Source organism: Xenopus tropicalis, chromosome 3 (genome assembly GCF_000004195.4).
Source record: "Xenopus tropicalis strain Nigerian chromosome 3, UCB_Xtro_10.0, whole genome shotgun sequence".
NCBI classification, from domain to species: Eukaryota; Metazoa; Chordata; class Amphibia; order Anura; family Pipidae; genus Xenopus; species Xenopus tropicalis.
In genome coordinates this window covers 27,240,839-27,260,420 of record NC_030679.2, presented here as the reverse complement: position 1 = coordinate 27,260,420, position 19,582 = coordinate 27,240,839, and the positions used below count along the sequence as shown (strand labels likewise).

Genomic DNA, 19,582 nt, shown 5'->3' with positions numbered 1-19,582 from the left:
CTTATCTGCCGTTTCAGCCCTGAAGGGTTAGTGGCGGTTTGATTTTTAAGGTGGCCACACACGTAAAATCGCCACGTGTGTGGCCACCTTAAAAATCAAACCTGCCCAATCAAGATCTGCCCAATTTTAGGCCATGTCAGTCGGGCAAGCACGTCCTTACTGCCTATACATGGGTCGATAAGATGCTGAATCGGTCTAAGGGACCGATATCGGCAGCTAGAATCGTCTTGTGTATGACCACCTTTAGAACAATCCTGCACATAAGCTTTATCTTTCCATCTATGCTAAACTGCACAGTGTTTTATAAAGGATTCTCAGATAATGTCTCAAAGTTCTGTGCTACAATATGTTCGTGAGTAGGTCCCCAGACTGTATTTCTATTGCATAATTCCCCCTTTGGAGAGGAAAAAAAAATCAAGTAAAAATGACGACTTAAGAAAGTTTTTTTACTGTGTGTTTTTTAAACAAAAATATGTTAAACAGCAGTGAATTGAAAAAAAAAAACATTACTATTTCACATCTTCACAAGTGTACAAAAAGAAAAGGGGGGGTTGGAGGTTTACATTCAACAGTTAAGGTCAACTATAACTGCATTTGCATTCACATACACAAGCACAGAATAAATATATGTTTCATAGAGGCATAGGGCATAGATACGTGATATCGTCACATGGATGTTAGTAAGGTCATCAGTTCATATTCTTCAAGACAGCAAAATCCAATCACATTAGTGATGAAACCACACGTTGTAATCAACTTCGTTGTGAGTCACATAGTTGGGGAAAGGGTAGGATTTGAATCCTGGTTCACATGTTGGTGTCCTTGATGTGAATATGAAGGTAAAGGGTTTTTTTTTGTTGTTTTTACATCTTTTGTAACAATTTTTTTACACATGCTACGGCCAGCCACAAAGTGATCAAACATAATTAACAAAGCTGTGATTAGAGAGTGACCAATACAATATGTATGATTCAGGCAATTTTTTTCTAAAGCACTTTAATAGCAGCAGTTATACTTCCCAATGGCTTGTTGTGTTCCCTCGGATGTTCTGAAGAAAGAGCTTTTATTTCAAATTTTATCCGCTCTTCATAAAACATATGCCAAGAAACGAATGACCATTGCTTGCGATCATAAATCGTAGAAAATGGTTGAGCGCTATTTTGCAGAAATTGTGCATAACAGAAGGTTTTTAAGAAAAGAAGGTAATGTCTTATCTTTTTTTTTTTTTTTCACCTTTTTTGATTCCTGAGGAATTTGCCCCTATTGTAAAGTTTGATATTTGCATAAAATAATTTCATGAGGCTGGTAAAAACATAATTGATGTCAAATATTGATGTTGTATACACATTACTGAGGTTAAGGGACACTCAGGGATTCTATAGGATCCTTTATTGGTGTGGTGCTAGAAGTGCTGTTACACTGCCCCCTCATTATACCACTCACTAGAAACAGGAAAAATGTGGATTTTTAAATAGGGTGATATTTAATAGCACTGATACTCTATGATGCATCTGTCTGAAAAATATACTTGGCTATAAGTGAAGGTGCTGCACTGAAGTGGGTGGTATGAAGAGGACGCACAGTATCATGTCCTGTGAATGCCCTTTATACTCAGTTATAATGATTTTATCCTTGAATAGCACCCCAGTAAGAAACATGATAGTGGATATTTGTTTGCGTATAGTGGGATTTCAAAATAGATATAAATAAGACACCTATCAATCCATGTATTCATCAAGCTAAAGCTATACAGAAGAATGTGTATTAATCTAGTCAAATGCCTGGGTGCTAGGTCAGAGATATAAAACACATATGATTTAATGTGTCCATATATACATTGATAGAAATCAGGTGATAAAGAGCTGGTAGATTTCTATCAGTCTATCTGTCAGTGAATGCTGTCTGTCAATGTGGCTAATGAATTACCGGAATGCCAGCTTTTAAAACACTTTATTATACTGGTAGTTATATCACCAACATGCGAATGCTACCGGTTTGTTGAGATGGCCAGCAATAAAATATGCATCCAAAATACTTTTTTTTTTTTTAAGACAGTTCTTCCTGTTTGTCTCCATGACTTGAAAGCTGAAGGTGTGCTAGTTATATTCACATAGCAATCGTGTTGTTTATACACAGATATATACAATATCAAATGAAAGGCAGATAGAATGATAGACATCTATCAAGCAAGATAGAGATATATAGAGAGATGAGTAATTAACAAACTGGTTGAATGCCTGAGTGCCATTTTGGAAAATATATATATATATATAGCCTGATAAAAGGGTTTATTTAAAAAATCAGGTCAATATTTTTAGAAATGGATTTTGACACAAAAGAACCCACATTTTGGAGTATACACCCAGAATAAGACATGTAGTACCGGCTCCTTTGCCCATCAATAATGAGCAAACCATACCAAAGTGCGGAAGAAGTCAACTATGGTGCCTTTATTGAGACAAGTCAGGTGTACAGCCCCATAAAGTAAACTATATTTTTGACTGAATAAAGGCAACAATGGTGATGTCTGTTGGACTCTGGTTCATTTTAGTCATTAAACAGTAAAGAATCAAAATCCAATGCCTAAATTTGGCCTGACTTTCCATTACCCTTGCCACAAGCCCTCTAAGAGCTGTTTATGCTATATCTTTGTATATTTTATCTGTGATATATGTATTTGATCTAGAGCAGATGGAATCTATAACAAACATCTCACTTGTTTTCATGTTTCCACAATTCATGCGTTGTTCCTTGGTTTTCTCTTCCCTCTGTTGTACCTCATTTCTGCACATTTTCTTACTACTGAAGACAGCATTGCAGCTAAAATCTGTCCATTAACTATTTTCTACCTAGCATGGATGCCTGAATATAACTTGTTACTCTGTATTATACTCTATTTACATGGACATTGGCCTTAACAGTCACTTACTGTTTCATATGCACAAAGTTGCAACTGTGTTCTTTGGATGCGAGAAACAACTGCTGGATATGACTAACATTTGACAGAATAAAGCTTTAAGACATAATCTGGTAAATAATATAGTCAGACAATAAAAGTTTTTAGGCTTGAATGTTGAAGTCTTTGTTTATAGGAAGGTGCATCAACAGTAGGAAGAATTTAGAAGTTGCTACATTATTTCTTACAAAAATGGGTTAATAATTGGCTTCATTATCCTCTCATTTATCGTTGTTGTCAGCTGAGTTATTCCCTTTATCTTGATTCTTGTTTCCCTTCTTCTTTTTCTTCTTCTTCTTGGTTTCCTCTTTCTTACCAAATGTTATGAAGTTTTTCTGGTTTTGAGCCGATGGCTGATCCTGGCGGATTGAAATAATGGCTGGTGATCCAGGGATAATGAAATTCTCTGGGAAATCAGGGGGGATTTGTGGCACTGGTTGTTTTGGATTGCCCGGGCCATACTTGAAGGTCCAACTGTTACAGTTTACGCCAGCTCCAACAGGGGGAGATACTTCTCCTCCTTCAGGTTCTGCAAAGATTAAGACAATACATTTTAATTTCAATAAAAAAAATTTGTACAAAGAAACCTTTATTTTATATACTATATACTTGTATATATATATATATATATATATATATATATATATATATATATATAAATATCAAACGCAACCAGCACCAAGGGTCTTGTGGTTCAAACAAATATTAGTGTATTATAATTGCATGTACAACCGTCGTTTCGGTCCCTTTTGGGACCTTTTCCAAGGTATATATATATATAGTCATTGGAATAAGAATATGGTTGTGCACAATTTTATGAAAACTTATTTTATTAAATTCAAGAGAAGATCATAAAGGCTTAAAAACCATATAGTGGGGCCCCAAAGGGCTTGCAAGTCTGCCTAGAGCCACAGAGGGATGGGCAGTTAGGGAAGGTAGTTAGGGACTCCTTCTGCAGTTCATATACAGGTAAACAACCTCTTAAATTTGCCTTTTTTGTTCTGAGAATTATTTTTATCAACTTGCATGACTTTGTCACTGCAAAGTTCCTGCGAGCAACGCAGCAATCTGATATTTCTAGTTTAAATATTCTGTGGAGGTTTTGTTAAATCACAGTTAGATTAAGTTACATTACATTAAGGGGCGTATTTATTATGCTGTGTAAAACTAATTCGCAGAAAAAACGGAGTAAAAAGCTGTGTAAAATAAATGGAAAAGATCGCCGTCTGAACGCCGGATATTACTTCGGATATTCAGCTGTTATTTTCCATAAGTTCCGGTGGAAGAAAAAACACGTAAAAAATTAAGACAATTTTACGCTGTTTTTACGCCGTTTTTACACAGCATAATAAATATGCCCCTAAGTTTAATGTATTGTGTGTGGGATAAAAAGACACTGCAAAAAAAAAAAAAAACGCTGACTTCAATGTGCTCCTTTTTCAGTCTAAATAAATTGAGCCTCACAAAATCTACAATTTTGCAACTGCAATGATGCTAGTGTAAACTTATGGTAACTTAGCCCTTCTGATTACCACAAACCACACCTTATTTTACCTGGGGTGAGACTAATTCCCTCAGGTGTGAACCAGGTAATTGTGTGTTGTATCTCTCAAGAAATGGGTGCCAGTGTTTCTTAACACTGAACAATAAACTGTTTATTTACACAGCCACTTAGGAGTAATTACAGCACAGGATAGGAAGGTGTTAGCATCTCACAGAACAGGCACAACAAATGGTCACAATAACTCTCTCCCCGCAGGGCACAATGGGTTAACTCCCAGCTTTCAGGTATATGCTTCCAGTGGAACCTGGGTGATCACTAACTAACCCTAGGTCTGTACACTGTTAACCCTACTCTGGGCAGTATTATACCTGGGATAATAATCTCTCTGCAAATCCTTGTCGGAGCCGGAAACTGCTCGATAATAGCCCTGACTATCTATCACACCTAGTGTGACCTATAACAGGAACTGCCTATTCTGTCTCGGCCTACCTTTTTCCAGACTCCACAATATCTCTCTACCTGCTTGTTCAGGTAGAGAGCTTCCAAAATGGCCTTCAGCCTCATGGCTACTCAGCCTTTTATACTACAACACCTTATGGCCAAACTGTGGTACTGCAAAAGGTCATGCTATGACCCAGGAATAGAGATGTAGCGAACCTCACAAAAACGAACTTTGCGAACCCCATAGACTTCAATAAGAAGGCGAACTTCAGGCGAACACAGCGTTGTGTTTTGTGCTGTAAAGGGCAGAAATCACAATACATTTCTAATGAACAACAGCAAACAGCACTGGACATGTTAAAGAATAGTAAGATAAATAAAAAAATTTTTTAAAAAAAAGTGATCTCTGGTTGGTGCTGGTGGTGAACTACTAGGAGCAGCACACCAGTCCCCAACACAGCTAGACTAATAGCACTGGGCTCTATAAATTACAGTAGCAAAGTAAAAAAACACAAATGAAAAAAAATGATGTGAATGTGTGGTTGGTGCTGGTGCACTACTATGAGCAGCACACCTGTCTCCAACACACACAGATGGAGCTGCAGTACACAATGAAAAGAAGAGTAACAGCAATCAGAAAATAAAAGCAGTCCTTACAAGGACTATTGGGTTACAGCAGATGAGATCAGCAGGACAGCTGCCCACAGCAGCTACATACAGAGCAGTAGAAAGTAGATTCCTAGTCAGCAAAGCTACCTAAACTGTCCCTCAAACCCCTGCACAGCTCTCTCCCTATGCTAACTCATCAAGCACACACAGGCAGAATGTAAAATGGCTGCTGGGCTTCGGTTTATTTATGGAAGGGAGTGGTCCGGGGGGGGGGTGGTCCAGGAGGAAGAGCTGCCTGATTGGCTGCCATGTATCTGCTGGCTCTGGGGTGAGAGGTCAAAATTTGGCTCCAGCTAAGGCGAACCCAAAATTGCGAACATTGCTAAAAGTTCGCGAACTTGCGAACACCCGATGTTCGCGCGAATTAGTTCGCCGGCGAACATTTCGCTACATCTCTACCCAGGAACAGGGACTTACTTCCCATTACATTAAGGACCCTTTATAGCTGTCCAAAGAACTAGGGAACCACAGAGTTAGGAAAGGCATAATTTACCAGTTCCCTATACTGGAATTGTGGAGAAAATGCTACAGGTTCAGCATATATATGCAGAAACTTTTCCAAATAGTTGCTTTGTCATCTTTTTTGCAACATACGTCCTGCCCCTCGTTTGTAAATGAACCCTATAATGTCACTTTAAATGAATAAGTGCTTAGGCTCCCTCCTGTGGCCACAATAAGTGTGGCGGGAATATAGAAAGTTTGTTGTTGCTTTGGCTGAGCATGTATTATTAATAGGATTTATTTTCTTATGCAGATTTAATGTCATATATTGCAATCTTTCTTTAAGTGAGAAAATTAAGAGCAGTGAAGACACTCACACCAGGGCCCATTGATATATTCTGCGACACAAAGATCTTGCATTCGGTACTTTATGTGTTACAGTGCTGCATATGTTTTACCTACGCTTAGTTATTTATAATGTATCTTGACACTTTAGCAAATGGAGCAGACAAACAGACTGTGAGTTTATCTTATTTAATTTCCTACTGGATAACCAAAAGCAGACCACAACAGACATCCCTGTGTAATATTTAGCTAAGTGGATCTAAATAAAAGATAAGCTGACGAGTACCTCTGCAGGCAAAGCAAATGAATTAATGCTCAACTCCTTGGGGTCTTTGTATCATGTCAGGTATTGCCTGCTTTGGTAAATATATAGTGCAACTATAAATGTTACCCATCTGTTGCTGGACACAAGTGGGCTCTACTTTACATTTCAAGTGACTTGTTAGAGCAAATATATAGTATGTACTCTTCAATTAAAAGTACAAATAGTACATTGTATGCTCTACAGGGCAAAGTTTTCATCTGATAGGACCCATTGCATTCAATTACACTTTATTTGGCTGCTGACAATACGCTGAAGTTTACTCCCATCTAATTAAAATAATAGAAGTCACATTCCTGGGAGACTAATTCAAAAGTTATTGGAATAAGAAGATACCGTGACACAGTACTATTGTAGTACCAATGACAACCTCTAACCAGTTTTGGCAGGAACAAACTACTGCCTTACTACTCGTTTTCTTAAATATTCTGCATTTTTTCTACTATATATATATATATATATAGAAAGTAACTGGCACCGCACTCACAGGACTTATGAAAATACAAAGAGGTTTATTCAGAGTTGTGTCTAACGTTTCGGCTACCACTGCAGCCTTTCTCAAAGACAATGTGAACAAAGTGAATACACACTAATAAACACAATTTGGCGCGAAAATGGTGACGTCATAGTGTGGGAGAATACACAATATACATTACATAGTGAAATAAGTGAACAATCTAAACAAAACTATGTAATGTATATTTCACTATGTAATGTATATTGTGTATTCTCCCACACTATGACGTCACCATTTTCGCGCCAAATTGTGTTTATTAGTGTGTATTCACTTTGTTCACATTGTCTTTGAGAAAGGCTGCAGTGGTAGCCGAAACGTTAGACACAACTCTGAATAAACCTCTTTGTATTTTCATAAGTCCTGTGAGTGCGGTGCCAGTTACTTTCTGTTACTTTACTCCGTTTTTGTACTGCACCCAGGCATCTTTGATCTTTGTTTGTCGAGAGTGCCTGTCTGTCAGTATATTTTATATATATATATATATATATATATATAAAATATATATATATATATATATATATATAACACACTAGACAACTGCAAATAAAGCCAGGTATGCTAGACTGGCTATCTACAGTCTGTTATTGGCTGGTAAAAACTTTAAAATAGAATCACAGTAACAGCTGTTAGCCACAAATATAATCGTAAATCAGTGTGTTAATGAAATTAAAAGCTTATTTATGCAAAACTCCTCATCTATTCAGAAGGCCTCCTACTTTTTTGTGTTTGTGAGGCCACTGGCAATACTGATGAGAACTGATTTACTGCTAGCCCTGCAGATGTTAAAGCGAGGTGTTGGTGTATTTAGGACGCTGCTCATGAAAATTAAAGAAACAGGCTCAAACTAATCAATTTCCATTGTTTAAACCCACAAGTGTGTCCAGGACCTATAGGTAGCCATCAGCTTAGCTACTGAGGAAGACTGTTGGCTGACTGATTGAGCACTGTAACATATTTTTCAATCCATAATCAATTTTTGAAAAGGAAAAGGAAATACATTCCCAAGGTTTATTTGTAAGAGAAGGGACCTCCTATTTGACTGATTGACATGTAAGGTCTCACTCTTTTTTAGGAAGAGGCAATGAGTTGGGTGCCCGTCCTAAGAAAGGTATCGAAAAGGCGAGTCAGGTGAAGAAGATGGGTGTGGAAGGGACACTTGGGAAAAGAGGGATACAAACACCAACAAAGGAAGGGGGGATAAAAGAATGGAAGGAGTCAGAGCAGGTATCATGGAAGGACAAGGAAAGAAAGGAAAATGTTAAAGAGCGATAAAGTTCTATAAAAACAAAAGGAATATTTAATTTGCCTTAAAAAGTTCTGTCAGAATGGGTAATTTCCTTATTGGAAAAAGGATTTAAAATGCACCTAAAAAGTCATTCAATAAATTTGATGCATTTATGGGCATTCAAAAATTTGCAAGGCAACTTAGTCTTAAAAATACTTTTTAAATTAAACGAGAATGTGTGGAGAGCACAGGGTGTTGGTATTATTATTATACTTAATTACAATTATATTGAGTTTGAAGGATTATATTATAAACAAGTCTGTGGTGCAGCGACACCTTTTGCTCCTAATTATGAGGTTCTATATGTGAGCCTTTGGGAGGAGGAGAATGTTTGGGTTGATTTGATATATTGCCCCAATATTGAATTATGGGGACGATATATCAATGATGTTATTACGGCATGGAGTTTTTTTGATATTGATAAACAATGCCCCCCATGTCAAATTTTGTATGGAGTTTAATTTCTTAGATCTCAGAACTGATAGACTCAGGGAGAGGGGGTATCTAACAACAATGCATAAAGAAAGCGGATAGGAAAGCCAAAAGTAGGGAGAGGGCACAATTACTAAAACCTAAGGAAGAATTTTAAGATAAAAAAGTGGATGTTCTTTTAGTGTTAGATTTAATGCAGACAGTTATAAAATTAAGAAATGAATAAACAAACACTGGGGAATATTGAAACAAGATAAAGATTTAGCATCTATTACATGGGATAAACCTAGAATAGTTTATAGATGATAGCCTCATCAAGGTTGAGAGAAAACAAAGCTACATAAAGGGAAAATGTATATAATTGTTTAAATGTAACAAATGTGTCAATTGTAATTATGTTCAGAAAGGTAAAATTATTAATTATTGATATGGTGTATATAGTATTAGAGAATTTTATAATTTTATACCCTGTTATGTGGGTTATGGGTTGTGTTGTTTTATATATTGGCAAAACCATTTGACAATTTACGGTTAGGGTGGGTGAACACAGAGGAGCAATTAGGATGTCTATTTTTATGCTGGAAAGCAAAAAACAAATTCCCATTGTCAGTACCAGGCCAAGCCGTGTCCTTGGAAACCCAACCAGCCAGTCCCCCCCGAGCCCTGCCCCCCACGCTCATACACATGCACTAAATAGTGCACACAGCCGCGCTGAAGACATTTTTAAGTGGCAAACAATGTACCCATATGGATTAAATGATAGTTTAGAATTAAATCCCTTCTTGAAACAGAGATAAAGAGTGGATAGGGTTAAATGATCTCTTATAGGGAACCACCTCCCTTATTAATTGAACGAATGAGAGGGTGGGGTAAAATATAAATGGGTTTCAGTAGTGATTTGTTTTTATTTTTATGGAATAAGTATTACTGAATAAAGGACGGAATGAGACTTTACAAGAGCGGTGACAAGTCGTTAGAGGAGAACGCTGTGGTGAGATCGTTTCATAGGGCCAATGGTAGAAGAAGGCCTGCACTAATACGGACGTAAAATAAGTTGGTGCAAGGCGTGGCCTCTTGTAAATTATTTAATATATGCAAATCCCTTGGCAACTGATGGTTTTTAATTGCTTGTTATACTGGGGAGAAGGAACAGTACCTCGGTAGTGTAATAGCGAGATAAACCAGCAGCTTCCCTTCAGTAACTTCCTAAACATCTAACCTAAGAACATGGACTGTATCAGAGTATAATGAACCCTGGTTTTAGTGTATTTGTTGCTCTGGTTCATTTTCTCACTTGAAGGAAGATTGCAATAAGTGGTATTGAAACTAAAAGGGAAAAAATCCCATTAATAATACATGCTCACGCTAAGCACCGAAAAACAATTTTTGCCCATTGGGGCTAACTGTTGACAAGGCCACTACACACAAAAATTTATGAGTTTGCCTTTTTATCTTTGTTGGTATTTTAGTGGTAATTATTGTTTAGCATAAGAGTTTGCTATGTTTCCATTTTGTGTATAATAAAAGGTTGGGATTGGCCCATAGGTCTCATAAAATGCTGCGGTTATATAAACAGCATATACTGTTAGCAGCAGAATTTCCAGCAATGCAACAGAGGGCAGAGCAAATCCTAATCCTAAACTCGCTGTTAACCAGCTTTGCTTATGAGCAGAGCTTTATCTGCCTTTTCAGGAAATTAAACTTCTGTCTCATTTTATTGTAAAAACCTTGCAAGATCTTTATCTGGAATTCTGAGCGCTCTTTATTTCCTGATTCCTGAAAAATCTAATAAAACATTGTGGACAGCCTTTAAATGTAATAATGGCAATAATTAAATACTGGGAAACCAAGTGGCAAAAGATTCCAGTAATAAGAAAACACAGTGATGGCTGAGATCTGATTAAATATCATTATAGTGCATGAAAAAGAACAGTCTTACATATAGTACACTCTTCTATTGTATGTAGAGCACAATGGATCCTTATGCACAAGAAGATATATAGGGTATTTAGGAACAATATGTACAAGCGACAGGGATGTTGTATATTTTATACATCAATGGTAAGCATTATCACAAGTTAAAAGTACTTGATGCAAATATTGTGACTAGAAATCTGCCATAGTACAGGCACATACGTTAATTAAAATAGGTCGGGTAGATATCATCAGTTAGTATAGAAGTTTATTCTGTGTATGTGTTGTAGAAGAAAGTAGTAATGTTGTATTTTAAAAAAATATATATATTTTTCATTCTATTCTGTCTGTTTCCATTCTAAAACTTAAAATGTATCGTCACATTTATTGTGAGGCTAAATGGTTGTGCTCTGCTCCTTGCAACATCATGCAGCAATGGGGCATAACAGAGCCCTGTTCTTAAATCCTGCCATTAGCAGGCAGTAAGAAGTTACACTTGCATAAGCTGGAGCTTAGATAGTGGGTCTAAATGGCGTACAACCTAGGGGGTATCCAAGGGAACATCAGTGTTCTCACCCCTCATAAACACAGTCCTGCCATTTTGGAGCACAATGGCCTGTGGCTGTGGGCACTGTGGTTGATAAGGCTGATCTTTATTAATTTTTACTTGTGCCAGGGGTGCCCAAATGGGGTGTGTTTACTAAGATTGGAGATAAATAACACCGGTGATGTTGCCCATAGCAACACCCCTGGCACAAGTGCAAATTAATAATAAACACGCCCTTATAGAACTGGTGGCAAGTAGGTCACAACACAAGAACAACCCTGTAAGATCACTCTACTTAGTACTTTCCATTATTCAGGTTAAAAAGTATGAATCTGTATTTGCATTTAAGGTATTGATATGTTTATATTGAATTTATAGCAAGTTCTTATTTTTATAAGATATTTATTTCCGTGCTAGTGCCATAGAATCCTGAGAAGTGGTACACCCTGATTGGTTAATTCCACTAAAAGCTGGTCTGGCATCAATTAAGCTTGGGCACGACAGATGGGCGAAAGTTATGGGCAGGCATGGATTTCAGCGTGTCACTATTGGCATAAGGGGCGTCAAAGTTCAATGCGGAAAAATTCGCCACGTGTCAAAAGATGGGGGCAACTGATTTTTTGACGCTCAACATTTTCGCCGTTTGGCAAATCTTTTGAAAGATTCTGGAATTTTTCGGTGAAGCAAAACGGAACAGATTCACTACTGGGCACACCTTTGCTAGCTGAAGAATCTGTCTTTAGACCCTTTTCCCCTTTCACTATTCTTATTGTGAAATCAATGTCTGGTTGATAGGGTCAGAGATTGTTTTTTGAAGAGCAGACACTCAGTGAGCATATCTCCAGGCAGAATCCTTCATTAAAAATGGTTTTATTAAGGTATCATAATCAGACAATCACCTTATGCATTTCGTGTTCAAAGACACAGACTATAATTAAATGTCTTTAAAGATGAAATACGTAAGGCAATTGTCTGATTATGGTATCTTAATATAACCACTTTTAATTAAGAATTCTGGATATATGCTCACTGAGTGCTTGCTCTTCGAAAAATGGTGATATCCGCTCCCCTAGATGAAGTTTCAGGATGGCACACCTGAGCCTTTCCTCTCTTGTTGTGAATTTGACACATTTTATTACTTTGTTTGGGTCAGTGCCTAGCAACCAGGCAGCAGTGCAGTCTAAACAGGAGGGCCACATATCAAAAAACGTAAATTCCCCCTGCTCCCCAAAAAAAGAGATCTTAGAATATAGCAGTCTGCATCATACTAAATAATTATAAGGAATTTCTCCCCTTTAAACGTTTAGATGCAAGATAACGTTCCACGTAGGAATAAAAGGTTTGTTATCTTGTTATCACACAATCCATTGTCTGCTGATGCGTACATTATAAAGAAGACTTCCATCGCCCTCCTTTCATTCAGCAGATTGTTCCTAAATATAGGATTCCAGCCACTGCCTATCTGAATCAAAGCCGATTATCCAGTTAAAGGCTTTCTCTTTGTCTGCGGCAGACATTTCCTTCTTCATTGTAGCTGTAAAATGCAAACTGTGTCCCATTATAAGCTACAGAGAATCTCTAGTTGTGAGAATTTGTCACCTATCTCTGTATAATGTTGGGCAACCCCATGCCGTGACATGTTAGGCATATGTAATGGGTTTAACTGTAGCATTACATGTTCTTGCCTAATTTAGCAACATCAAAGATGCGTCTGATAAGGAACAGACAGGAAAGCAAGAGGCGAATGTTGCCATAACCTGATTATGTTCTTACACTGCACTGGGCATCATGCATCTTAGATGACTGTAAGTGTCGGAACATGCAAGCATTTCAGGGAACTCAGAAAGCCACGGCGAGCAGCCAGTCAACTGAAAGCAGATGAGAATTGCAGAACAGCTTTAGCTCAATGCAACTAAGCACAGTCTGATAAGTTCACAAGTTCAGTGCAGACTTATATTTAGATTAATCCTGACACGGTACAGTTCTCCATTAGAAAATGACATTATTCCTAAAATTACTTAATAGAAATTAACAATTTTCTTTAAAAATTATAACAAAAATATGTATTTATATATCTGTCGCTATATTTACATACAACTGTAACCCTTCCATTGACAGAGGGCATTGGATTTCCCAGACTAGAGGAGCAGTGGCCAGCTCCATGTTGTAGCTTCCACCCTTTCCAGCTACAGTCAGGTGATCCCAGTGGGGCCAATAAATGGGCAACTATTTCTGAGTTTTAACCTTAGGAGAAAGCAAGTTGCAGGTAAAACTCAGTCCCTTTGTAAAATGTATAATGAAGCAGTAGAATTCTTAATGAATCAGGTAAAAGTGAGTGTAGGACTGGCCAGACCAGGGATGACTTTGACACAGTTGGCCAGCTTGAGTATATTGCAATATATGGACAAACAATCCCTGTTTTGTTTAAAGGCAAGGGGAATTTCTTGGTAGCTTAATGCACAGAATGTATATAAGAAAAGAGAGGGCCAGCACTCCATATTCTGTAAGTAATAATTATATTTGTAATTCACCATTGTGCTGCAAATTCCAACGTTTCGATCCCATCCTTGATAAAGGTCCCCTAGTGGGGGATTTTGCAGCAAAATTATTTATGGAATATGGTGTGCTGGTCCTCACTTTTCTTGTACAATTGGCCGAGAACCCAATTTGTTTTCTTGTACAATGGGCCGAGAACCCATTATCTTATATATATTGATAATGGGCCAGTGTAGAGGACTTCTTTTTTTACCTCTTTTTTCTGCTTTAGCCATTGGCTATGTATAGAATGAAGCTAGGAAATGAAGTCCTACAACATATTGGGAGGTAACGTCAACAGACAAGCGATTGTCTTACAAAGGGCACTTATGGGCTGGAATATCAAGAGGCAATATTTACTCTGCAGGAATTTTTGCATGCCCTGTGTGTCTACAGGGCCGCCATCAGAAATCACGGGCCCCCCTCCCACCAGTACAAAGGACTCACAGATATGAGACATTGGTACCCAGCAGGGCCCCCCTAATACATTGGTAGCCAGCAGGGCCCCCCTAATACATTGGTAGCCAGCAGGGCCCCCCCAGTACATTTGGTAGCCAGCTGTGCCCACCCAGTACATTTGGTAGCCAGCTATGCCCCCCCAGTACATTGGTAGCCAGCTGTGCCCCCCCAGTACATTGGTAGCCAGCTGTGACCCCCAGTACATTGGTAGCCAGCTGTGCCCCCTTCCCCCAGTACATTGGTAGCCAGCTGTGCCCCCCTTCCCCCTGTACATTGGTAGCCAGCTGTGCCCCCTTCCCCTGTACATTGTTAGCCAGCTGTGCCCCCTTCCCCCTGTACATTGTTAGCCAGCTGTGCCCCCTTCCCCCTGTACATTGTTAGCCAGCTGTGCCCCCTTCCCCATATTCATTGGTAGCCAGCTGTGCCCCCTTCCCCCTGTACATTGGTAGCCAGCTGTGCTCCCCTTCCCCCAGTACATTGGTAGCTGACCACGAATGACAGGGCCCGGAATTGATTTAAGGGGGCCCGAGCTACTAAGAAAACTTTAGCACGGCTGGGCCCCCTTTTAAAGTTAAAATCGTCCGGGCCCGGGATGGCTGTACCCCCTGTGCCCCCCTGATGGCCGCCCTGTGTGTCTATAACATGTACAAGTCATGCACAACATCTAGTAGTGATAAGTCTCAAGCAACTGCACTTGCTGAGTAACTTGAAACTATTTCACCATTCATTAAAGCTGCTTCTTCAGTTCAACTGAGTGGCATGGAATTCCCTCAAAGATAATACAGTCATTAAACTCCACACAGTGATTGCACTGAACTTATTCAGGCAGGTGAACTGAAACTCACTGAGGTGTGAGTGTTCCAGTCACATTGGTACCAGGAAACTCATTCAGGCATTATTTGAGTTACGTGACTAAATGAGTTGTGAAACCCAGAATAAAGATGTGTACAATGTGTATATTAATACCTTGTGATCAATACTAGCTTAGAGCAAGCGCTTATATACCTCTTTCTACTAAGGAAGGCAAGTTAAGGGTGGCATCAGGACCATGATGTAGGGACTAACGAGGAAGCTTTTATTGAAGAATTGGTGTCCAATAAGGGGTTAAGCAGATACATAGTGAATGTCTAGTTACAGTTTAGGGCAGGGAGTAATCAGCATTTTTTTTTAAGCGCTGCATTTTCGGAATTTCACTTCTTTTCGAAGATAAGCAAATTTTTTTCAGAGAAGCAAAACGGGACAGATTCGCTCATCATTAATGCCAAAAGCTATGCAATCTTACAAAGGGTCATATACTGAGAAACAACATAGCATATGTTGCATATGTAGCAAATGAGGGTTTGCAACGTGACAAAATGGCAATAATAAACAAGCCCGGATTTGTGGTGAGCCCACAAAGGCCCGGGCCTATGGCGGCACAAATTTAGGGGCCTCGCCACAACAAAATGTGTAAGTTCGGCTCCTTTACGGAGCAATGGGGACCTCTCCCCACTGCTCCATATGTGTTTGCACATGCGCGCTCACGGCTGCGCGCGGGGGTAGGGGGGGTATATTTCATAGTAGTAGATGGACCGAGCTGATATGAAATATGTAACAGGATCTACATGACAACTTTTTTGCAGTCACATTTGTTGTTTGTATAGACCTGTTATACCTGTAATACATTTTCATTATTTATTGATACCGTTATATAAATAGTGTTTAAAAGAAAAGTTCAAAAGAATTCCACCATTGGTATTTCATGCCATTAATTCTTAAGTCAATTCCTTTTTTCTAATTACATGGTTAACTTCATTGTTTCAGTACAGTTAACTACTGTATAATAATCCAATTAAAATCCAACTGGCTGAATCAACCTAATTATTAGTGTTTCCCATTTCCTGGAGACATCCATAGTACTTTGGCAGAAATGAAATTGTGCAGCAGTTTCAGTAACTATGATTTTTTTTTGTTTTGTTTTATTGTTGCTCTTAGGTAACACAAAAAATCCCCACACAATCTCCCAAAGGATAAAGTGGTCTAGTTTATGTAATATTACAGGGCAACTACCTTCATTAGACAGAGCAAAGCTATAGTCTGATTATAGAAGGTTATTATTTACTGGGCTGGGGTAATGTTTACTATTGTTTACAATGTAACTCTGTTATTATACAGGTATGGACTCTGTTATCCACAAAATGTGGGATGGGGGGTTTTCCAGATAAGGGGTTTTTATGTAATTTGGAGCCCCATACAATAAATCTGCTAAATTAAATAAACATTTAAACATTAAATAAACCCAGCAGGATTGTTTTGCCTCCAATAAGGATTAATTATATCTTAACTGGGATCAAGTACAAGGTAAGGCTCTAAAATCTTAATTATTTGGTAAAAATAGAGTGGGAGATGATCTTCCCACAACTCGGAGATTTCTGGATAATGAGTTTCCGGATAACAGATTCCATACTGGTGGTATTATAGTTACCATGTAACTATATTAGGATATTGAGATATTTTCTCTCTCTTTCTTTTTGGCTTAGTTTGTTTTTGGACCTTGTCAGGTATTTTTTTTAGAAAAATTCTCGATAGTGATAATGATAATGCAGACAGGGCCTTGTATTGCTTTGGCACTTAAAGGTCATTGGCATTGATAGTCACCTTCAATCAATGTTAAGTCAGCACAGTTCATATATTTTAAGGAAATTATTAACTGCAAAATACAAAAGGAGGCTATCAGTATCGGTAAAATATCCAACTCTTTCAAAACTGTACGTGTTACACCCCCACCGATCAAATCTAATGTGCACACAAATCCAAGATAAATGAAAACCAGTCGTCTGTGAGTTGCCTTTAATACTTATTCACACCATAAGTCACAGCTGATGATCTGCTAACGCATATGGTTATGCATCTGATGAAGGTGTAACAGTGAGGAGCTTGTGGAACTAATATATATAATCCCATTGTATAGGCATGTCTGGGATATATGACAACATGGCTTCCGATCATCTGCACAGTTAACAAACTGCCCTTAGAATTAGTTTCTGCTTTCACTACATCTCTGCATTAGCCCAAGGCCAGGAAGCTCCTTACTGAGTAACATAACCATATCTGGCAGCTGACCTGGTTCTGCTCCTCTATGTTAGAAGGCTTTCTGTTTATACATAGAGACAAAATTGAGTATTTCTTTTCATAATATGGTAGCTCAAGATGTCTTTGCTGCAGCACCTGTTTTGTCCAAGTCTACACCATATATAAAGTGTTTATATAAAAAAATAAATACATAAATAAAAGCAGGTTTGTTCTCAAACTAAAACAGAATCATGATTATTGCTGATGTTTCGGTTGTAGCATAAAACTATCCCACCCCCTATCTTTATAGTCCTTAGTATAGTCAGGTCACATATTGCTAAACTAATGGTGGTTTTCATGTTCTTTGCCTGCCTAGAAATAAATTAATGTATGGCTAATACAGGGCCTGACTCTATCCCCAATACAAACTAAAAATACCATTTAATGAGTACAGGTCAGTGCAGGTCATTTATGTAGATCTGCAGTGTTACAGATCTAAGCCATGTGATACTCAGAGTCAGACTGGGTTGCCAGGACACCGGGAGAACCAGACCCGACCCCTGTCGGCACTCCCCCGGTCGCAGGTGTCCTTCCCCTGATGCATTTCACTTATGCATGCTCAGGGGAGGACGTCAGGTGGGTGGCGTGGGTAGGGGGCACGGCAGGGGAAACGTGGCCGCGGGGGCACCTTGGGGGGTGTAGGGCCCCTGGGGAGGCAGTTCCGGTGGGCCATACACCCCCCAATCCAACCTTGGTGATGCTTACAACGTCTTATATAATATACAGTAAATATGTTCCTTTGATGGTGCTGTACCTTGCATTATGATATACAGAGCTGGTTGCAATGAATACCATGTAACATGCACATTTTATTTGAACTGGATAAGTTTGGTGAGTGCTGACTGTTCTCTTTTCAGTAGTACTAAATACATATACTTTGTACTATTTTGTCTGTCTGTTAGAAAATGATTCACTTTTCTTTTTCTTCTAAGACGGGAATAAACTCCCTTTGAATTCATTTGCCACTCAGGAAAGCAGGCTTTGAAGAAAAGAACAAGGTTTAACAACAGGTGGGTAGCATGTTAGTAATAATGAAGTTAAGCATCTCTGCTTATGATCAAAGCGATGCTGGGTTTAATTCTGACATGGTTTCAATAAATAAATAAATGGTTTGTACTTCTTGCCAGTTTGTATGGGGATCGGTTGCACACTGAGTAGGTTATTTAGTTTTTGACAAAAAAAATAAAATAAATAAATAAATACATATATAGAGTAGAATGTATGAAGCCGGCACTCACGTATACAGTAGTCACTGGATGCCTGGGTGCAGTGTTGAAAAACGGAAAATTTACAGCAACATGAATACCGCACTCACAGGACTTATGGTGAAGAAAAAAGTTCATTTATTGTTCAAACATCAAACTGACGTTTCGGCTGTGTCCACAGCCTTTTTCACTTTGAAAAAGGCTGTGGACACAGCCGAAACGTCAGTTTGATGTTTGAACAATAAATGAACTTTTTTCTTCACCATAAGTCCTGTGAGTGCGGTATTCATGTTGCTGTATATATATATATATATATATATATATATATAGTACAAAAGAAAGATGAATATGCTGTAAATTAAAATTATATGCTTATAAATTGTGCCTAATGATGTCATTAGTTATACTCAGTGCTTTGTGATGTAATTTCTGTCACATGCCTCAATGAAACATGTGTATTATAATAGTTAAAGTACCCCATGTTAAATAATATGAGGATTTTATACTGTAAGTCACCTCAGAGTTCCATCTAATGGAACTCCTCTTTGACTTATTATATCCTTACATTTTACAAAATGACTTTATTCATTATAAACTTGCAACCAAAACCAAAGCCTTACAGAAAACATCAAATGCAGCAACTGAATCACACACAGCAGTAAGCACAACAGAATAAATGCAAATAATGAATGAATTGCCTTGAGATGATCAACTTCCATAGTATTAAATGAACTACACTTGAATGCATCCAATTATTAGTTTGGCATGAAATGCGATGTGACATGTATAAATCGGCAAATCAGTATAATATATTGCTTATTGATTGAGTGGTAAAAATAACTTAGTGATCACTTAGGGTTGTTTTGGGGTTAACTGCCACTAATCCCCGTTGGTTGGAT

The 19,582-nt window shown here is 38.3% G+C and overlaps 1 protein-coding gene across 7 annotated transcripts in view; it reads right to left on the bottom strand.

Annotated features, from left to right (window-relative positions):
• Nucleotides 1–432: 432 nt before the first annotated feature.
• Nucleotides 433–19,582, bottom strand: part of pcdhac2 (protocadherin alpha subfamily C, 2) — a 116,872-nt gene continuing 97,722 nt past the window's right edge. For all 7 annotated transcript variants that reach the window (XM_031898746.1, XM_031898747.1, XM_031898750.1 and 4 more), the window contains exon 4: nt 433–3,485. In XM_031898746.1, coding sequence (XP_031754606.1) covers nt 3,178–3,485 — 308 coding nt within the window. In that variant the 3' untranslated portion in view covers nt 433–3,177. The remainder of the gene's footprint in view (nt 3,486–19,582) is intronic.